Raw genomic sequence first — 19,864 nt, forward strand, 5'->3', positions numbered from 1 at the left:
GTTGGTCAATAATTACTCCAGCCCCCGACCTGGTAATAACGACAGATGCATCACTGCAGGGCTGGGGAGCAGTCTGCCAAGGGGTTCGCACGAGGGGACTTTGGTCTCAGCAGGAATCAAACACCCTTCATATCAATGCATTGGAGCTGAAAGCAGCATTGTTTGCTGTGAGAACTTTCACTGCCAAAGAAAGGCAGTTGCATGTCCACCTGAGAATGGACAACAGGACAGAAGTGGCTTATGTATTGAAAATGGGGGGGACACGATCCTTGGTATTGGTAGGGATAGCCCAGGAATTATGGGGTTATGCTCTGACCAAACAAATTACACTGACAGCAGAATATCTTCCTGGAAAATACAATCACGAGGCAGACTGGGAGTCCAGGCACTTCCAGGACTCGAGCAATTGGAAACTGAATCCCAGCATATTCCAGGCACTAGACCAACTCTGGGGGCCCCTAGAGATAGACCTGTTTGCCGACCGTCTCAATGCTCAACTGATGAACTATGTCAGTTGGTTTCCAGACCCATTTGCCCAGGCAACAGATGCCTTTCAGATTCCTTGGTCGAAACTGAAAGGTTACAGCTTTCCACCTTTCTCAATGATTTGCGGTTGTCTGGCAAAGATCAGGAAAGACCAGGCAACAATAGTTATGATAACACCAACTTGGCATACACAAGCATGGTACCCAGTTCTACTAGAAATGTCTTGCAGACAGCCAGTTCTGCTCCCCCCTCTCGAGAAAATCCTTATGTCTCTCAGTCAACAGCCACACCCCCTTGTTCTACAAGGAAGCTTACAACTAGGGGCTTGGATGGTTTCAGGCAAAACATCCTTGCAAAAGGAGTTTCAGAGCAAACTGCTGAGTTACTCAGCTCCCACTCCTGGCGCAAGGGAACTACGAGGGCTTACAATAGCGCCTGGTCACAGTGGTGTGGCTGGTGTCATCAGAGAGAAATTGATCCATTTTGCTCCACTGTGGCCTCTATAGCTGATTACCTCACAGAAATGTTTAACAAAGGCAGATGCTATCGTACAATTAATAACCACCGCTCAGCAATCTCAGCATTTCACAAGCCCATTGAAGGCTGTAAGGCTGGGCAACATGAGCTGGTTTGCAAAGTATTGAATGCATGTTTCAATGCCAGGCCACCACAACCAAGGTATGTGGTGATGTGGGGTGTTGATAGGGTGCTAGATTATATTTGCACCCTAGGATGTGATGCCAACCTTTCGGACAAACAGTTGACCCTTAAGCTGAGTATGCTGCTTGCCCTTGCTTCAGCAGGCAGATCCTCTGACCTTCGGGCTCTTGATTTAAGATACATGACAGTAAAAGAGAGCTGCATAGTCTTTGAGCTTGGTCGGTTAACAAAATGTAGGAAGAAAGGTCAGTGTCCCCTTAAGTTGACATTCACTGCCTTTGACACTAACCCTGACTTATGTGCTGTCTCAACCATAAATTGTTATTTAGAACGCACTAAAGGATGGCGCTCTGATTGCAATAAAAATCAGCTACTGTTAGGCTATATCAAACCACATAAGGAGGTAGTTCCTTGTACAATTGCTGGGTGGTTAGTACAAATGATGAAAGAATCAGGGCTTGACACCTCCGAGTTTCGAGCTCATTCAACCAGAGGTGCTTCAACCTCTAAGGCCAAAGCTAAAGGGTTCTCATGTCAGGAGATAATGAACATGGCAAAGTGGAAGAAAGAATCCACTTTCAGAAGACACTATTTAAGGGATATTGTCTCTGAGGGGACAGGACAGGATGCCTTCCAGGCCACGGTGCTCCAGGAAGGTTAGATGCTTTGAACATACGCTATTATATCTTATTGAGGTTTGTGAAGTGAAATTGGAAATTTCATCAGTGCGCGAAGCGCACGCATTGAAATTATAATTTCACGAGCAAACCGAAATAAGATATAATAGCGTCCCACCCTGTCCCACCCATTTATGTTCCCTATTAGGGATTTAAGAGACAAAATCTTATTTCGGTTTGCTTCCTCCTTCCAGGTGCTAAGCACAACTAGGATGTGTAGTGACAGTCAAGACCCTTGAAAGAGGCCTAATGGAGACTTACAGTGACTTGATCAATGTTGTAGTTTTTCTTATTCAAACTGCATGTCATGCATTTTTTGATAGTTACCATATTCCACTCTTTGGGAATGTTTGAGCACACGTTTGTACTCCATTATTGTTGCGTTTATCACTTCATTGTTTATTATCAATGTAGTGCATTCGTTTTTCACGTGCAAAGTGGTTACTACATAACAGTAAAGTTATTTTGTTTCCTATCCTACGTCTCAACTCGTCTTCTTCCGCTCCCTTGCGCTCACCGATTTTGGAGAATGAAAGGGGAGAACACGGAAGCGAGGCTCTATAGCCTCGATTTGACTTTGAAATGGCTTGAATTGGCGGGAAAACGGGGAGAATACGCTATTATATCTTATTTCGGTTTGCTCGTGAAATTATAATTTCAATGCGTGCGCTTCGCGCACTGATGAAATTTCCAATTTTAACGGTCACATTACTTGAACTGTTTTACTTAATGTTTCCTTTCTTACAAATTTTCTGTTTTGCTGTTGTAAATCTGAACATGTCATCTCATAACTCATCATGAAGGCTACCTATATTTTCATTGTAAGTGTCCTGATGGCGCACATGCTTATTACGTCAGGCGCAGGAAGGGCTAAGAAGTGTTCTTTTAACTAAAACAAAAGAATTGAATGAAATTAAGAGTGACAATCAAGGTTGGTTGCTTTTGGGACTGAGGCTTATTCATCCCATAAAAATCTTTTTTTCATTTCAAACAAACCTACCACTTTAAGATACAAGACAGAAAATTCCCTTTAAGCCCTGATAGTGCCATACGCAACTCTTGCGTGACTGCATCTTGTTCCCGATAGTGCCATATGGCACTCTGAGACCCATGTGCATTGTAACCAATCAAAAGGGATGTTTTACCGTTGATACGAAGCTTTATTGTTTTTAACCAATAGGAAAGCGTTTAAGCTTTCATTTGATGTGAAATAAGTCACAAGTTTTCACTTGGCATCACTCTTAAAATTTTGATCGAAAATTTATAGCGGTGATGAACGAAGGTGAAGTGAGTGAAGTGTGTTTTTAGGATTCAAAGAGGAAGATTGAGAAGCTGTTGCAGAATGGAGGCAAGCTAGATTTGAAGCTAGACATCAAAGCAACTCAGAGTCAGACATTTCTGTGTGTACTGTTGCAACCAACGATCTCACAGACCTAACAGACTCTGACGAAGAAGAAGAGACATGGAATGAGAACGAAAATCCTGTAGAAGTTGCACCATTTACTGCTGCTACTGGCCCTACTTCTAGCGTTGCAGAGGATGGAACTGTGATTGATTTTTTTTATTTGATGTTCCCAGAAGAACTTATTGGGCATATCATCCTTGAAACGAATCGTTACGCACGGGCAAGTATTGCTACGAAACCAGACCCAGAATGGTTCGACACAAGTCTCACAGAACTGAAAGCCTTCCTTGGACTGCACGTGCTGTTTGGGATAAAGCAGTTGCCTGCCACTGGCCTTTATTGGAGCAGCAATCCTCTTATTGGAGTTACGGCAGTCCAAAAAGTCATGTCAAGAAATCAATTCAATAAATTATTGCAATATCTGCATGTCAATAATAACACGAATCAAGTCCTTCATGAAAATCCTGCACACGAAAAGCTTTTCAAAGTGCAGCCAGGTCTAGATCGCATTGTTGAATGTTGTAAAATGGAAATAAGACCTGCTAAAAATTTGTCTGTCGATAAAGCAATGGTAAAGTTCAAAGGACGTCTTGGAATGAAGCAGTACATGCCGATGAAGCCAGTCAAGCAAGGCATTAAAGTCTGGGAAATAGCCGAAGCATCTAGCGGCTTTGTTTGTGATTTCCAAGTTTATACGGGGAAGAGACAAGATGGCGCAACTGAACACAACTTTGGATATCGTGTTGTTTATGACTTAACTCGAAACATCACGGGGAAAAATCAACATGTGATTTGTGACCATTTTTTCACAAGCATTAAACTTGCAGAAGATCTGCTGCAAGACAACAGTCATCTGTGTGGAACAACGCGAGCAAACAGGAAAGACTTTCCGAAAGAACTTGCAGTAAACAATGCACAAGTGAAACGCTTGAGGCAAGGAGAGTCAATTTTTCGGCGTAAAAACGACCTCATGGCAACTGTGTGGACAGTTGTTCATTTTTGGAGCACGCAAAGCAATCCAGTTGGAAATGAAACAGTCAGCCCCAAACAACGCAATGGGACTGTTATTCCAGTATGAAGTGCCCCTCTTGTAAAGAGCTACAACAAGAACATGGGAGGTGTCGACCTTCATGACCAGATGCGTGGGTATTATGCCATCGGAAATAAGTCAAGGAAATGTTGGCGTTATCTTCTCTGGTTCTGTGACGATGTCAGTGTGGTAAAAGCGTTTATTTTGGAGAGAATGGCCTTGAACCACCGATCAAGAACTCAACTTGACTTCAGAGTTGAACTTGCCAAAGATCTGATCGGCGATTTCAGTAACCGAGCAAGAACTGTAGCTTCTGGTCAAGTAGGAGGCCACTGGCCTTTTCCGTTTGAAAAAGGACGATGCAAACGCTGCCTGAAGCGCAAGCAGAAAACATTTTGTAGAATGGGCTGCCAGCAATGTAACAAGCGTGTTTGTTTGGCATGTTTCCCGAATCATATCGACCACTTGAGCTAATTTATCAAAAGAGCGCGAAATTCAAATCAGGGACTGACATTCAAAGTTTGTTTCATTCGAAAAATCGCTCAAACATTCAGGACTCAACATATTTGACATTTATTTTAATGTATATAGGATAGTTCTTAAAAATGTCAAGTTCTGTTTTGCATTTCATTCAGAAAATAAGTTTTTTTTGCTTTCTTATTTCCATGACATTGTAAATATGAGTGTAAATAGTGCTGTTTTCTTCAATTTTGAAATCTTTAGCTTGCTGTAATTCATTTTATAATTCACCATGTGGTGTGGTATTTGTCTAGAATTAAAGTTTATTTCTTGCTGAACATTTTTTGTCCGAAGAATTTTTTCCTTTGCTTTGTAGTTTTTGAGATATAAGGCATTTCACCAGACATGGTAGAAAAATTGAAATTAGGCCATGTAGTGCAAATTAGGTAACGGGAATAGGGGTGTGGGGCTTAAAGGGTTAAATGCCCTAAAATTTCTTGCTCTGATGATCTTCCTATTGCTAACACTTACACAACATCCGCTTTTTTATCAAGAAACTAAGTACAGAAATGTTATTTGGCCTTGTCACCTTAATACAAAATTTACTGATTTCTCAACTATTCAAACCATCAGACCATTAAAAATTAACATTCTAGCTAATTGAAAGAAAGTATTTCCAGAGATCACAATTGTCCAGCTACAAATTACATTGATTGGTGAGACCTAAAACAACTCATTAATTTATGTTTTTGACATCCCTTTCTTCTTTTAGCTAAAACCGAAGAGTTGTGTAACTTTTGGCACAGGCTTTCCAAAAATATTTATTATTAACGTTTAATACTCCTTTCTAATCTCTTAGAGCTCCAGTCTGTCGTTGAATCTCTGAACCAAACAGTGACACAACTGCAGGATCAGTTTCCTAGTATGTTACTATTCTCATTGGTTAAGTCGCACAATGTGTAATTCGGGGAAAACAAGCACGTGACTGGAATTCATTAACTTCATGTAAAAACTTTTGGTCAATGGTTAGTTTATTTTATGATAAGCTTTATGTACATTGTCCCACCTGTTTTTGATACACTTAAAGCAAAACCATTTAATCTTTCCTTTTTCTATTGAGGTTGCCGTTGAACATTGGGAAAGGATTTAAAACATCTCATTGATTTTTGTTTTTGATATCCCTTTCTTCTTTTAGCTCAAACCGAAGAATTGAATGAACTGAAGAGTGACAATCAAGGTTAGTTGCTTTTGCGATTGAGGCTTATTCATCCCATAGAAATCTTTTTTTCATTTCGAATGAACCTAAAAAACCTACCATTCAAAGATTCAAGACAGAAAATTTTCACCCTTGCCATTCAATCATGCTCAAATGCTTTTCCACACAAATCAAGTTTGTAAAATGCCATCAAATCTCTGCTCATCGGCTATGTTGCACTTAAATGCCCTAAAAATTTCTTGCTCTGATGATCTTCATATTGCTAACAGTTATACAACATCCACTTGTCTGTCGAGAAACAAAGTACAGAAATGTTTTTTGGCCTTGTCACCTCAATACAAAATTTACTGATTTCTCAACTATTCAAACCCTCACACCATTGAAAATAAGCATTCTAACTAATTGAAAGAAAGTATTTCCATTTCCAGAGATCATGGAGGAAAGTGAGCAACAACAAGAAGAGCAGTCACCAAAGAAAAAGTCAAAGAAAACTTCAAGTCAGATGTCTACAAAATAGCAAAAGAAACAACAATTGTGCAAGGCATTAGCGTACAAAACTGATCAAGTGTCCACTATTCACGGTGGAATGAATATTCTAAATAGTTTTCCCATGTTTCAAGCAAACTTTCCTTCGGCATCATCGACCGTAGCCAGTTTCTGTCATTAAAACTGTAACACTATCCTCATCTGTACCATGCCCTGCTGTGCAGCGAAATTTTCAGCCAACTATAACACCACCCTCATCTGTACCCTGCCCTGCAGTGCAGCCAAATATTCAGTCAAATGTTACACCACCCTTATCTGTACCACCTTCATTTGTACCACATCCTACGGTTCAGCCAAATTTTTAACCAACTGCACAACAAACATCTGTACTGTGCCCTACCATGCTCCACGTTCAACCAACTGTAACACCACCCTTATCTGTCCCTCACCACGCCGTGCAGCCAAATGGACAATCAGCTCTTACATCTTTAATGGCAGTAACATCTGGATCCCCGTTGAAAAACACCAAGCAGACAAAATTAATTGCTTTCCAATACAAAATAATTCATTATGTTCTTCCTAATTAAGTTAGTTTGTTCCATGCCAGAAGAACTGAAAATGGCACCTGCCCACACTGAAACTGTGAAAAACAAACTACCTCCCACATGTTGTTCAACTGGTCAAATCGACCGTACTCTGGGATTCTTTCGACAGATGGTGGTACCAAAAATTCAATCAAAATGTCAATATAAACGAACATTTACTTTTATATGGCTGGCACCAAAAAACACTATACAATTCCGTACTCAACTATATAATTCTTACAGCAAAATACCATATTTTCGTTACCAGCATATGCAACAGCTTTTTCGCCTTTGGCAGCTTCCTATTAAGATTGAAAAAGGATCTATGCATTCTATGTGTTCTTATCTGTTGACGCTAGCGCATACATTTTCGACAAGTTAAAAATAAAATTTAAGCCAGGGATAATTTTTAGGTTTTTTTTCCCTCTTTTTACTTAATTTTAAACCTGTTCGATTACCTTGTAACTTGATTTGTCACTCTCAAATTTCTAATTCAACTCTGCATTTTATATTTATCGAGGGTCACCCTAATTAACCATTGTGTAACCTTTTCTGGTGTTACCCTCATTAAATATTGTCTTTATTATTATCGTTATTTTTATTATAATTATTAAAAAAAAATTGCAGGTCAATCAAATCTATTGACACATTCATGTGTGCTTGTGTTCTCATAATGCGTGTTCTTGGTTATACTGTCCACCATGTTAAAATGTGTTTCTTTCCTGTCAAATCATAAGTAAATAAAATTACCCCCCGTTTTTTGCTAAACAAGATTTGATTCATTAAAAAAATGTTGAATATGTAAGAAAATATTTCATACAAGTTTCAATTATCTTCTGTTATTTTATCTTCCAGTGTAAGTAGAGTAGTGTAAAATTTTTTGTATTGTATCTTCTAGCAAGCCCTAGGATTTCACGGCAACGATCGTTTCTGCTACCGTGTTGTTAAAGTGTGCTTAAAATAACGGAACCGAAAAATAGTTTCCCATGTAAATATTCAGCCTTACCGATCAAAATTCACTTGATATGAGTTTTTCCCACTCTGATTCTCAATTAGTAGAGCAATTCGTTGGTTGACTCTGCTTATATATGAAACAAAAACGTTGTTTAGCATCTCTCATCCTGACCGCCATCTTGTATCGTTCCCAAAGTGCATTGCACAGTACTGGTGACCCACGTTTTCCTTTCTCTGTGAGATCAACATGGCTTCGGGCGCCAAAAAGAAGAAAAATGACTCTGTAAGTTTAAAAACATTTAAGAGGTGGTCTTTCAGTGATTTCACCATGGAAACTGACGACGAGGGCCAAATTTCTTTGCTGAAATGCAAGATTTGCAGCGAACATTTCACGTGAGTATGCTTCTTAGTTCGATCTATGAATTACCCAATCTGTTATGCGACTTTTTCAAGCATTTTGTCAATTTCCTTCTCTGTTTTTAATTGAAAGGTTCTTTTGTCTTTCGCCATTACCTTTCTGATTCATCTCACCATATTCAGTAGACATCTTGGAAAATTAAAGGTTATGAAGTTTTCTCAAAACATGACAGTGAATAAATGAAATTGATAAATTGGAAATTACGGCCGGTGATCGTGAATTACTGATCAAGTTTGTCAGGCAAAACTTAAGATAAAATTTCAAAAAGAATATATCTTGTTATGGTGGTCATAACTTTCTGTTTGTTGTGGCTCTTAAAAGAGCCGTTTTTAAAATAGCTAGTCACAAATTCATCGACTTTAGCACTTTCTCGTCCAATTCATCTAAGTCGTTCAGCATGTTTTCAATATTTTCCATCGGTGAATGATAAGTCGCCATTACAGCAGACAAATCTTGCGCTTCTGGTAAAGCTGCATTTGTCTCTTGCAGCTTAACCTCTGTTTCATTGAGTTCTTCCAATAAATTGAGGCGTTCATCACAGATACAGTCGATATTGCACGCTTTCGATCCATAATGGCGATCTCGAAATGAAAGTTTCGCGCTTGAAATTAACAGCTGTACAACATGTTACTAGACTCAGGAGGCGGGTTGAAATTGACATAATTTGTAGAAGGACGTGGAAAGAGGACGTTGCAGAAATTTAACATAGAAAGCAATGTTTAATGGACACTCAGTTTACTCATGAATTCACATTCTGTTGACACTTAAATAGACGTTGAACCTTCCTTTAAAAAAAGTATACACTGATGCTCTGTTTTAAAGTATTTACAAGACGTTTATTGAAATCAACGGTATTAAAAACGGGTTCCCACGAATTTTAACAAAACTGAAAAATAGTTTCAGATGGGTTCCCATGATCTCTAGGCACGGAACCAAAAAATTGTTTTCCATGGGACTTGAAATCCTAGGGCTTGTTCTAGGTATTGTTCAATAAAATCATTTAAAAATGAATCGCCTGCTAACATCCAATTCATTCAGCCTTTCTTATTTCCTTGAAATGGCCAGTAGCTTAGATAAAGATGACTACATCTATGATGTCGACAATTCAACAGAACTCATGGCCTCCACGGAAACCGAAGTCCCTGAATCCCCCTGTGCCCGTCCTAAGAAATCTAAAACGAAGAAAACCTCCACAAAAACAGCAGGTAAATCAGAAGCGGGACCTCCAAGAAACATTCTCCGCCTGTATCATCCCCAGAAACTCTCTTACAAATCGAGAAGCTGAAGAACATCAACCTCAGGATCGAGCTAGAGACTACGAAAGCCCAACTGGAGAGGGCTAAGTTAAAAAGTGCAACTCCAGAGCTACCACAGCTGCCCAAAGTTGCTGAAAAGCCACTTTCCCTGCAGGCCACACTGACCTCTATGCCAGCCACCACTGCCACTCCACTCCACTCCACATCCCAATACTGGATCCACCCTACCAAATAATTACGTCTTCTCCTCAAAAGGTATGATCCTTTATGATTCCGTAGAACTCCCAGGTTTTTTTACTTTTTTAGAATTCTACAAGCAAAGATGTGATCTAAGTAAACAATCCCTGATGACACACCTTCAACTGTTGATGGAGCGTAAATTTACTTACGCTTGGTCAAGTCTGTGTAGCTTTCATTTTAGCAATCACTACCGCAAAAGAACAGAATAGGCTATCATGGTCGAACTGTGAAGCTATTTGTGAGAAATTGTAAACATTCTTCACACACCAAGATCTGCGCACCACTGCCCAGTCATGCTTGTCAGGCAACAACAACAACAGAGTCAAGCCAGCCCGTAATCACCTTTTTAGCTCTATATATACTCCTCTGACCATGCACAGAAGGAAATTTATTGCTGGTGATTATCTACACTACAAAATATAGTTGTTCCATTACAGCCACAACGAATGTCACCAACCACCGATGTCCTGTTTGTGATTCGATTGATCATCTTGTGCTGCATTGTGCAAATGCAGATTCCTCATCCCCACAGTCAGTACTTTATTAGCTCTGTGGATTCCACTCAAGGCTGACTTTCCTTGCAATAGTCTTGCTTACACTGTGAGATCAACTTGGCATTATAATTTTCAAGAACAGACTCAAATATTAACATAAGCATTTAAGTTGGACATTGGACCTATTATCTGACCAATTATTCTGATGCTATTGTGACACTTTTTACAATTGGACTGGGCAATCAATTATACTTAAAGTCAGGTTCCGCATCAACAATTTATAATCACCAACCCGTGCATCGTAACCCCAGCTGCTTCAGGGTTATGTTAAACAAGAAGTCCAATATCATGCTGTAATTGGACTGTTTCAATTGAACCCTTTTAGTGTTGACTGTGTTGTATCTCCTTTGCAATGTGTTCCAAAACGTAACGCCAGCGTCCCATGCATGGATCATGATCTGTTTTCCACCCGGACAGTCAGTTAATGACGGCATTATGCCTGATAAATACCTAAAACCAACCTTTGAATATGGATTTGCCCAGAATGGACAGTCCCACTCAGTTTATTAATCTAAAGGGTCCTGGTAGCCTTTTGTTTTTAAAGGACCTCAAATATGCATACCAGCAAACTCCTGGTTGGGCACAGTCAACAGGATATCCATCAGGTGAGGATGTTTACACTATTTCAACAAATATTATTCGTCAACAGGTTATTTGTCAAGATGATCATTTTAATTTGTTTTATTGCATTGCAATGTATTTAATTATTTGACACAGAATAACAGAATAATAACAGAAGCTCTTCACTGCTACTCTACAATGACAATTTCACAACTCATGAAGCTAACAAAAAACTGCTACAGTCCCTCTCCAGAGCCAGAGTAAGTTGAATTCTTGCATGACGCAAGTGGATGGATTGCACCTCATATAACTATCCACATTCCTTCAACTTTACGAAGAACAACTCAGATAAAGTTGGGATGTAGTAAAAACAATGGCTAAGGATATGATCAGTGGTTGCCTTAAGGTGGGGGTAAACGTGAATTTGAATGGGATTTTTAGAGGTTTGAAGAAGAGATAAAAGAAAGAAAATGATTTTTAAAACACCAACAGACAGTCGATAACCACGCAAGAGCACCCCAGGTTGCTAGTGGACTAACTGGGTATCCGTCTATTAATTATTAACTACAAATTCTAATTTTAAAACCTCACTAAATCTTCAATATTTCTTATTTCTCTTAATTTTACCAATCCTTCAAGAAAAACTATCTCCTCCCAAATATACCCAAAATTCACCTAAAAATTCACAAAACACCCAATAACATTGGTTTCCGTTTTAAGCAGAGAGATTTTGGATTGCTTGAAGCGTGAACGAGATATTTCCATGAAACCGATTTTAATCGGCATGAAAACGGCTTTAAGGTTTACCCCCGCCTTAAGACGGCCCTCTCTGCATTTTAAAATCCATACCTAAAGGTACACCACTGATTATTTGTCCATTTTCTGAATGGCTCCCTTTGGGAGCAGATATGAGGTCAAAATTGGCAAAAGTGCACTTCGTAGGAAAACAGACGAAATTGCATGGTGGAATAGGGTCCTGAAATCAGAGGAAAGCTATCAAAAAAGTGGGAAGCTACCCTTAAAAGCCATCAAAGCTGAAAACTGGCCTTTTTTAACACTTGGAAAACATTTCAGAATGAAATTGAGGGTGCACAATCTGTAGACACCAAAGAGCACCACATGGAAGAACAATTAAACAAGTTATTAAAAGACAAGATCACTTTTACAGAGAAATAAACAAAAGTTATTCATTCATCAACGCTGATGTTTTTGTTTTGTTTTTTTTATTCCCCTATTGCCAAGACCCAATTTTAATATACCAAAACTGATCTATTTATAAATTTCATCAAAATATAAGAATGTATTGACAGATATAGTCTTCCAATACATAAAAAGAAAACGAAAGTAAACAGTAGTCAAGAAGATGTTATCAGTGCAGCTAAGATTTATGGGAAGAGCTCATCAGACAAGGTGTTAACACCATACCAGATTTCAGTGATTGAGGCCGCAGATAAACTGACCCTTGAGAATCCTTCCCCGTTTTGCCAAACGGGTGTCCTGTGAGAGAAAGCTAAAGAGGCAGTAAGAAATGATAGTCGTTTTTCATTTAAGGAAGGGAAATCCTGATCACAATCAGTTGAAGACAAGGAGCCTGTACCATCCAAAAAAGTATAACTCAGAGACATTAAGAAACATACTGCCAAACTTCTGTAAGGTATTGAAGGAAAGCAGCAGCAACTGAAGTTTATTACAGCTCCATCAAAGTAAATCACAGGCATCAAAAGGCTGCGAGATGTGATAGGCTAAAGAAGGAAATGGTGTCATCAAGAAAAGAAGTTTTGATGCCTAGAAATAGCTGAAGTTCTTTCATAGAAAGGAAAAGAACTTCAAGTGGTACAATACAAGGACAAAACCAAGCATTAGTATTACAGTTTCGAATTAAGCTTCTCTTGATGTCTAGAAGAAAGGAACCAGCAGTGCAAGGTCCAATCCCTATATGCCTTCATGGTGGCACCCAAAATCAAAACGAAGCCATCAATGGGCTCATTTGGCAACAGGCAACCAAGAAAACACATGCCAGTACACCAACTGTAGAGCTGGCAACCTTCCTAGCAGTTGGCCACTTCAATGATGGCTCAAAAACACTCTTCACAGTTTTGGAAGCCCTCGGAATTGATCCAGGTTATCACTGCAGGAAAGTCTGTAAGAAGCTGGACCATGACAAAATTCGCCATTCTCGTCGAAAAAGCCAAGAAGAGTCCAAGAAAAGGCGCAGAAAAACTCCGAAACTACAAGAAGGGTTTCACTGAGACACTGGAGGCAAGAGAAGGTCTATCCTATGAAGCAGGAGCCTTCTGATGTGACCGGAAAAGAACTGAACAAATGTTTACACTTTCGTGTCCATTTGTCTCGATATCTGCATTTTGACTGTTTTTCATGCTTAGAAATGTGATTTCTCCAAAACTATAATAGAGAACAGGCTCAAATTTTCATGGTGTTTTTGACATTAACAGAGCTGTGCAATCTACCACTTTGGTGAGATTCCAATTAATAGCTGGGGAGTTATGAGAACTTAATTAGAAGCCATTATGCATATTTTTAGTAATTATTTTACAACATGATAAAACTTGAAATATGTGTAGTGATTAGCTTCGAGTGGTAGGTTGCACAGCTCTGAGTATTGTTGTTTTGCAAGCAAAATCTCAAGGGTGCAGCATTTTTCTTTATTGAGATATCTTCTTTCTTGTAAACCTAGTTTTGAACCAGCTCGAAACGGGTGTGGTCAGTATTTTGGGTGTGGTTCCTCAGGAATGTAAGGTATTCGACCAACGTTCCAAATGTAAAACGTTTGAAGAACGTAGAATATAACTTTTGTGCAGCAGAGGATCTATTGAGTGTGTTAGGGTCCAAATAATTGTTATAAAAATGACCATTTTTTGCCTATCGGGCCACCTTAAATGAATTCAATCAAGCATTGAATTCACCATGAAAATTCTGATCAGATGGTGGACAGAAACAACACATGAGAACAACTGCAACAATATAAAGGTAGACAAATAACACTAAAACTAGTAAGTAATCCAAAGCATGTACTAACCAAATAAAAATGATTGCAGCATTTATCTGATGGAGAGGTTTTAAAGAAAACTCTTAGTTAAAACTATATAATTTAGTGTAACATAACCTCATCCAAACAACCACTTTTACGCACAGATGGTATGAAATAGATCTATTGTATTTGTTACTTTCCATATTAGTTCCCACATCATACTATTGTAATCATGTGGTCTACTCCTTACATTCTTTAATGCAGTCAATCATAAGAATTAGGCGTGTGTGGTGTCACAAGAATCCTCGCGTGTGCAGTCAGTAATCAATGCAGTAGTGATTGCAAACAAATTTTAAGGATTAAAAAAATTTGATCAACTGAAAAGTGACTCTGTTTACTGAGTTTTTTAGGTAGTACAAATCTGAAATGTTGCTATTAACTGCATTTCATTGTTGACATTCTAACAACAAAAGTGTCAGCAAAAACGGCAAAATTTGCATAATTGTGAGTTGATGAGCCACGACTGATTCCACCCTCTTATCTGAGCAGCTATATCATTTTCCTGTATTATTTTGTAAAATACTTCTCATTTTTACACAATGCTTTCAATAGTACTATAAAAACGCTTACAAATTTGACTCCATTTAGAAATTTTCTTCAACTGGTTTGTTGGATAAAACGTGAGGAAGCCATAAAGCACAATAACAGAAAATTAATTTATTCACGTTTCTGTGAATATACGTTTCTGTTTCCCTGGTCAAACAGCACAACTTACAGTTGTTTGTTGTTATCAGAAACGGGATGAAGAAGCAGCATTTAGCTGAGTGCTTTACACCAGATGCGATTGCGGGCCAAGTTAGTGATACAAAGTGTATCCAAGAAGAACTCGATGACATCTTTTTGAAATTGAAGCACTTGGAACTTTCTTCGTTTTTCAAGAACATTCCCTTGAACATAGACAAAGCTCTTCTATTGCTATACTCGCATATGAGTTTTAATGGCGTGTTAATTTTAAGGTTGGCCTCAGACCACATCCCTCGTACTTATAACGCCACAACAAGAGGGACAAGCACGCCAATTCGTTTTTCGTTCATTGCGGACAACATGCATGGGCGTTCAAATCTTGCCAACTAAAGCGAAAACATCGTGCAACTTCTTAGAGCATTATTGCAAGAACTTCCTCACCTCTTCCTTTACGTTAGGAGACTACCTATGGACTCTTACTGGAGAGAGAGACTATAGGTACAACAAATTTATTTCACTGCCAGGTGAATTTTGTTTGAAATGTGAAGAACCCCTTCAAATGCACAATCAACAAACCAAGGCTACTGTTCATGGACCTACGGGCCCACTGCCTGCAAGCAAGATCAGTCATGAGTGCAAAGATTGTAAAAGGACTACGGAATTGGCCACTTTACCCACTTTACGAGAAAGCGTTACGTAGTAACTTTGCAATCAACAGTGTAATCTGGAAATAATAATACCCTTTTTCCATTTATGGTGATTACATTGTACACGTAAACATTTGTTTGATGTCAACAATCCTGAAACTACAAGGTTAATTATTTCCTATGGTTACCATAATTCTCAAGATAAAATTAAATGTTACATCAAATAATCAAATAAGTCAGATGTGGAGCTACATGTACCTTTGTTTTTGGTAGTTGATGTTAAGCAAAGTATCCAGTCAACTTATTGCCCAAGTATAACACTGTTATTTTGTTAGGTGTGGTTGTCATTTTAGTTTTCTCGACACCAGGGATGTTTTTTCTAGGAAATGTATACTCTTATATTTCACTTCAGCTGTCACAGTGCAATCTCCTACACTTGACAGACTATGTTATTTTATCAGCACAATCTAAGACAGGTTTCCTTTGCCTTTTTTACCAGCTAGAGAGGCATTCCAGTTGCTCTGAGTTGTGCCTCGACTTTGCATTGGGTCAGTGTTCATTGGAACACACACATTTGTCACCAGAAATTGACAAATTTCACAGTCTCAGAAAGTCAGTGAAGGAGGCTTTAGAAAAGGTTCCCAGTTCTCACACTCTCTAAGACCTATCAGCAAGTTGAGGCCAACCACAGGCAGTACATTTCGTATCTGATCCGTACAAAGTTTCATGGTGGTTATTACAGATATATCCTTGCCAATCTCTGTCCTGGTGAAATAGTGGTGATCATTGACTACAAGATGAAAGTTGAACTGGGGCTAAGGACAAGAGAAAATCAAAGGGAGTGGTATGGCAAGAGAGGCATTTCTCAGTACGGGTGTTTCTTAAAGGAAAGGTATGATTTTGGTCTTGCAATTTGATTAAAATTTTGCAGCTAAGATCCATGCTTACATGTATTTTCACTATTCACAACACTCGAAAACAAAGTGCGAACTCAAGAACTTCATACAGGCTCCCAAAGGACACAAAATATATTTGTGCGATGGTGAATGCATCCCGAGGGATCATAATAAATAGTGCGAACCTACATTCTCACTCCACTCGTTCTCAGATCAGTGCCGAGGAGGAACATGGAATTCTTATTCTTTCGCCAACAAATTTTCAGCGAGGATGGCCGCTCAGCAAATTCACGTAACACAACAAGTTCAAGAGGTGGTTGCGAATGCAGACGTTCCACCAGCAGTGGCACCCCAGAACGCAGACCCTGAACCTGGTCACAAAGAGAGATTGGAGGTATTTTCTAATTTGTTTCTCATTGCAATATCTTAATGGTGTGTTTTCGGGCTGTAAGATGACCAGCATTTATCTGTGGAATGACTCTTTCAGTGGGAGTTCCTTTAAGGACTCCAAATACTTGCATTTTTGGGCCGTGAAGTGGCCAGTATTTCATTTGTGGAATAACTCTTTTGGCGGGAGTTCGTTTACTCCTGAAGTACTCTTCAGAAAAGAAATGTTCAGTGTAAATCTGACCGTGAAGATCTGAAGTGGGAAATGCATACTGAAGGTTAAAAACTAAAATCTTTGTGAGCAAGTCATCAAAGCTTGGAAACCTTAAGGTGAGCATTAAACAAAGTGAAATAGAATGTTATAGAATGACCAAAAACAACTCAGATCAGCCTAAGCCCAGCATTTTGAGGTTTCGAACTCACAATGCTAAGAGAGATCTTTATGCTGTGTGCAAGCACTTGAGAGGCATTGACCCGGTGAGGACTTGGACGGGACAGAGAAGACAAACAAAAGAAAGACAAACATTGGCATAGTGCATGGTCAATCGACGGCAAACTCTTTATTATGAAACTGAAAATGGTACGCCAATACGAATAAACTGCTTAGAAGACGTTGATAAGTAGTAATGTTACAAAAATTATCCCTCTTTTCAATTTTCAGTTTATTTACATTTACAAATCGGTATTTCTTACCCTCAGATTATATGTTTTTTTTTTTTTTTTTTGCTAATCAGCTTAATAGGCCATTGTACTTATGAATGGAAAATTATTAAGTTGATTGCGGGGGAATAAAGGGATTTGAATAGAGTGTCATAACTTTGTTATGTACCTGTCATCTTTCAGCATCCTTTCAATTTTTGCTGCGCATCATCAGGAGCTTACTATTATTTTTAATCACCCATGTTTATTTTTTCGACATTCTGGATTGCTTTGCACTTTTTTCTTCTTAATTATTGCGATATTTTTCTCATAAGTACGTAAATTATGATCATCCGGGTGAGTGTAGCCCTGAGAAGGACTGTTTGTGGTGACTTTGACTGACGTTTCGACAACCTGAGCGGAAGTCATCTTCAGAGTCAAGTGAATTGTGGAACGTCAGTAGGTGGTATATACGTCTCTGGGCCCAGTTGCTCGAAGCATGGTTAGCGCTAACCCGCGTTAAATACCATAACAACCTATAGGTTTTAATACCTCTTAACCAATGGTTAGCGCTAACCATGCTTCGAGCAACTCAGCCCTGGTTGTTAACCTGATTGGTCAACGAAGTCCAGATGTTATTGGTCGTTTGTCAGTAAGCTGTGATGTTATTGGCTGTGAAGACTGTAAAAAGTGATTGGTGCGTTTCGATCCCTCTTTTCTTTTGTTGTTGAGTGGCGTTTGTTCCAAGTTAGTAAACCAGCTTTCCAGAGTGATTCGTTGATAGTAATTTGTACTGTAGGTAATGCACTTGGCAGAGTCCCAGTCGATTCTGTGGTTTGTTTGTAATTGGTGCTCAGCAATGTGATTGTTGATATCACCATTTCTAGGTGCTCGTTTGTGTTCGTCGTACATTTAAATTTCAACGTACGACTGACTGAACACAAACTGAAATTGAGGCTAAGTTAAGCTCGAAACAATGCGGGTCAGCAGTCTTCCCACACACTGGTCACAGGGGCGACCCGGGAGATCTAGCAGGGACACTCTCTGACGCTTTCATGCAGTTGTTTATGTTACTTTGCTCGCCCAAAGGTCATTCGCTGTTTGCATTTGCTTGGCTGCAGTTAGCTGTTTGTCTGCTGCTGTGATTTTGCTCGATTGTGCTTCTTCGTTTATTTACTCTGTTTTTTTTTTTTTTTTTGGAGTCATGCCTTCTATGTGGACCACGAACAACAGTTTCTCCAATGCGGCTTTTTCTCCAGAGCCTTCGTCTTCCGTGTCGACATCTTCTCTGGCATACACGTCGAGCGCATCCTCACCAACATCTTCGGTTGTGACGCCTTTGGGTGGTGCAAGCGCTGTGGATCCGACCTTTTTGACGGCTGTAGTCGATGCAGTAAAATTGGCTCTGTCGCCTGAGAGCTCCTCGTCATCTTCACTTCCATGTACTGTTCCTGGAGTCGCTGTTTCGTCCGCTACGGCTCTGCCTTTGCCGGTTCCCGGAATTGGGGGCGTTCCCTCCCAAGTTGCCGACTTGGGGAGTACGTGCGACTGCCTTGTTTGCCTCAGGTGCGGGATTTTCATCTCCTTTTGCCTCTGCTGCTCCCACAGCATCCCAAGGTAGGCCTGCATTTGTAGTTCCTTCCTTTGTGACTACGTTTAGTGCGCCGCTTAATTCAATCGCGACTCCCGCGACTGGTACCACTCACTGTTTGTGGCCCGTCCCATTGGGGAACGTCGCCTCCTTGTCCAGCCTTCCATCAGTGCTAAACTATACTAAACCAGCCTTTTGTTGTCGGTCCCGGTTTCTCCCCAATCCCTGCCAAGACTGTGGGCCAAATTCTGGAAGGAAAGTTTGTCGATTTGAACGATTTGCTGTCGGCCAACATATCTCAGGTGGAACCGGAGGGTCAAGTCTTGCTTGACGGGCGCTTACTGTTTACTCCCTCGACCAAAAAGCAGCGTCATCGGGTGGAGGATGTTGTGACGTGGTCCGAAGCCTTCACGACCTATTCCACCCATTGTGGCCTCTCACTTCCCACTGGCACCACTGGCAGAACCTCACGCAGTACAAACTTTTAATTCTCCGAACCTATTGCAGTTCAACGGTTGTGTTTGGCTTGCCTCCGACCAGGCATTCCGTGAGCACGGTGCGGCTGTGAACTTGACGAACTGGTCTTCGATCAATGTTCAACTTTTTAACTTCCATGCTGCGGGGGCGTCAGTGGTTGGCGGACAGGGCTCTCTCACTCACGATGCCACAGACCCTTCTGGTTCGTCCACCTCGCAAATTATTTGCAGGTCGTGGAACTCTGGGCGTTGTTCCCAACCTTCGCAGAAAAAAAAGAAGTTTGGTAAAGTGGTTGTGCAGTTAGCTAGATTGGGTCCATGCAGGAATGTGGTATTGCCAACGTATCTGCGAGCCAAACAGAGTAAACAGCCCGAATTTTGCTACAAGTGCCAGGAGGATGAGGAGACTTTTGACCACGTCATTTTCACAGACGAATGCTCCGTGCATATGGAAAAGCAGGTGAAGATCTGTTTCCACCGCAAGTGGCAGCCACCTAAGTTAAAGGGTC

At 40.0% G+C, this 19,864-nt stretch overlaps 1 protein-coding gene and 1 pseudogene across 1 annotated transcript; one reads left to right on the forward strand and one right to left on the reverse strand.

Annotated features, from left to right (window-relative positions):
* Nucleotides 1–9,099: 9,099 nt before the first annotated feature.
* LOC146454659 (uncharacterized) lies at nt 9,100–10,294 on the forward strand (annotated as a pseudogene).
* Nucleotides 10,295–18,234: 7,940 nt separating this feature from the next.
* LOC146454660 (uncharacterized) lies at nt 18,235–19,616 on the reverse strand. Its single transcript, XM_085095249.1, has 2 exons — nt 18,363–19,616; nt 18,235–18,332 (listed from the first exon to the last, which is right to left on the reverse strand). The coding sequence occupies exon 1, from the start codon at nt 18,915–18,917 to the stop codon at nt 18,462–18,464; it is 456 nt and encodes a 151-aa protein (XP_084951375.1). The 5' UTR covers nt 18,918–19,616; the 3' UTR covers nt 18,235–18,332; nt 18,363–18,461.
* Between the last annotated feature and the right edge of the window lie 248 nt (nt 19,617–19,864).

This window comes from Pavona decussata, unplaced genomic scaffold, assembly GCF_977016875.1.
Source record: "Pavona decussata unplaced genomic scaffold, jaPavDecu1.1 SCAFFOLD_300, whole genome shotgun sequence".
In the NCBI taxonomy this organism is placed as follows: domain Eukaryota; kingdom Metazoa; phylum Cnidaria; class Anthozoa; order Scleractinia; family Agariciidae; genus Pavona; species Pavona decussata.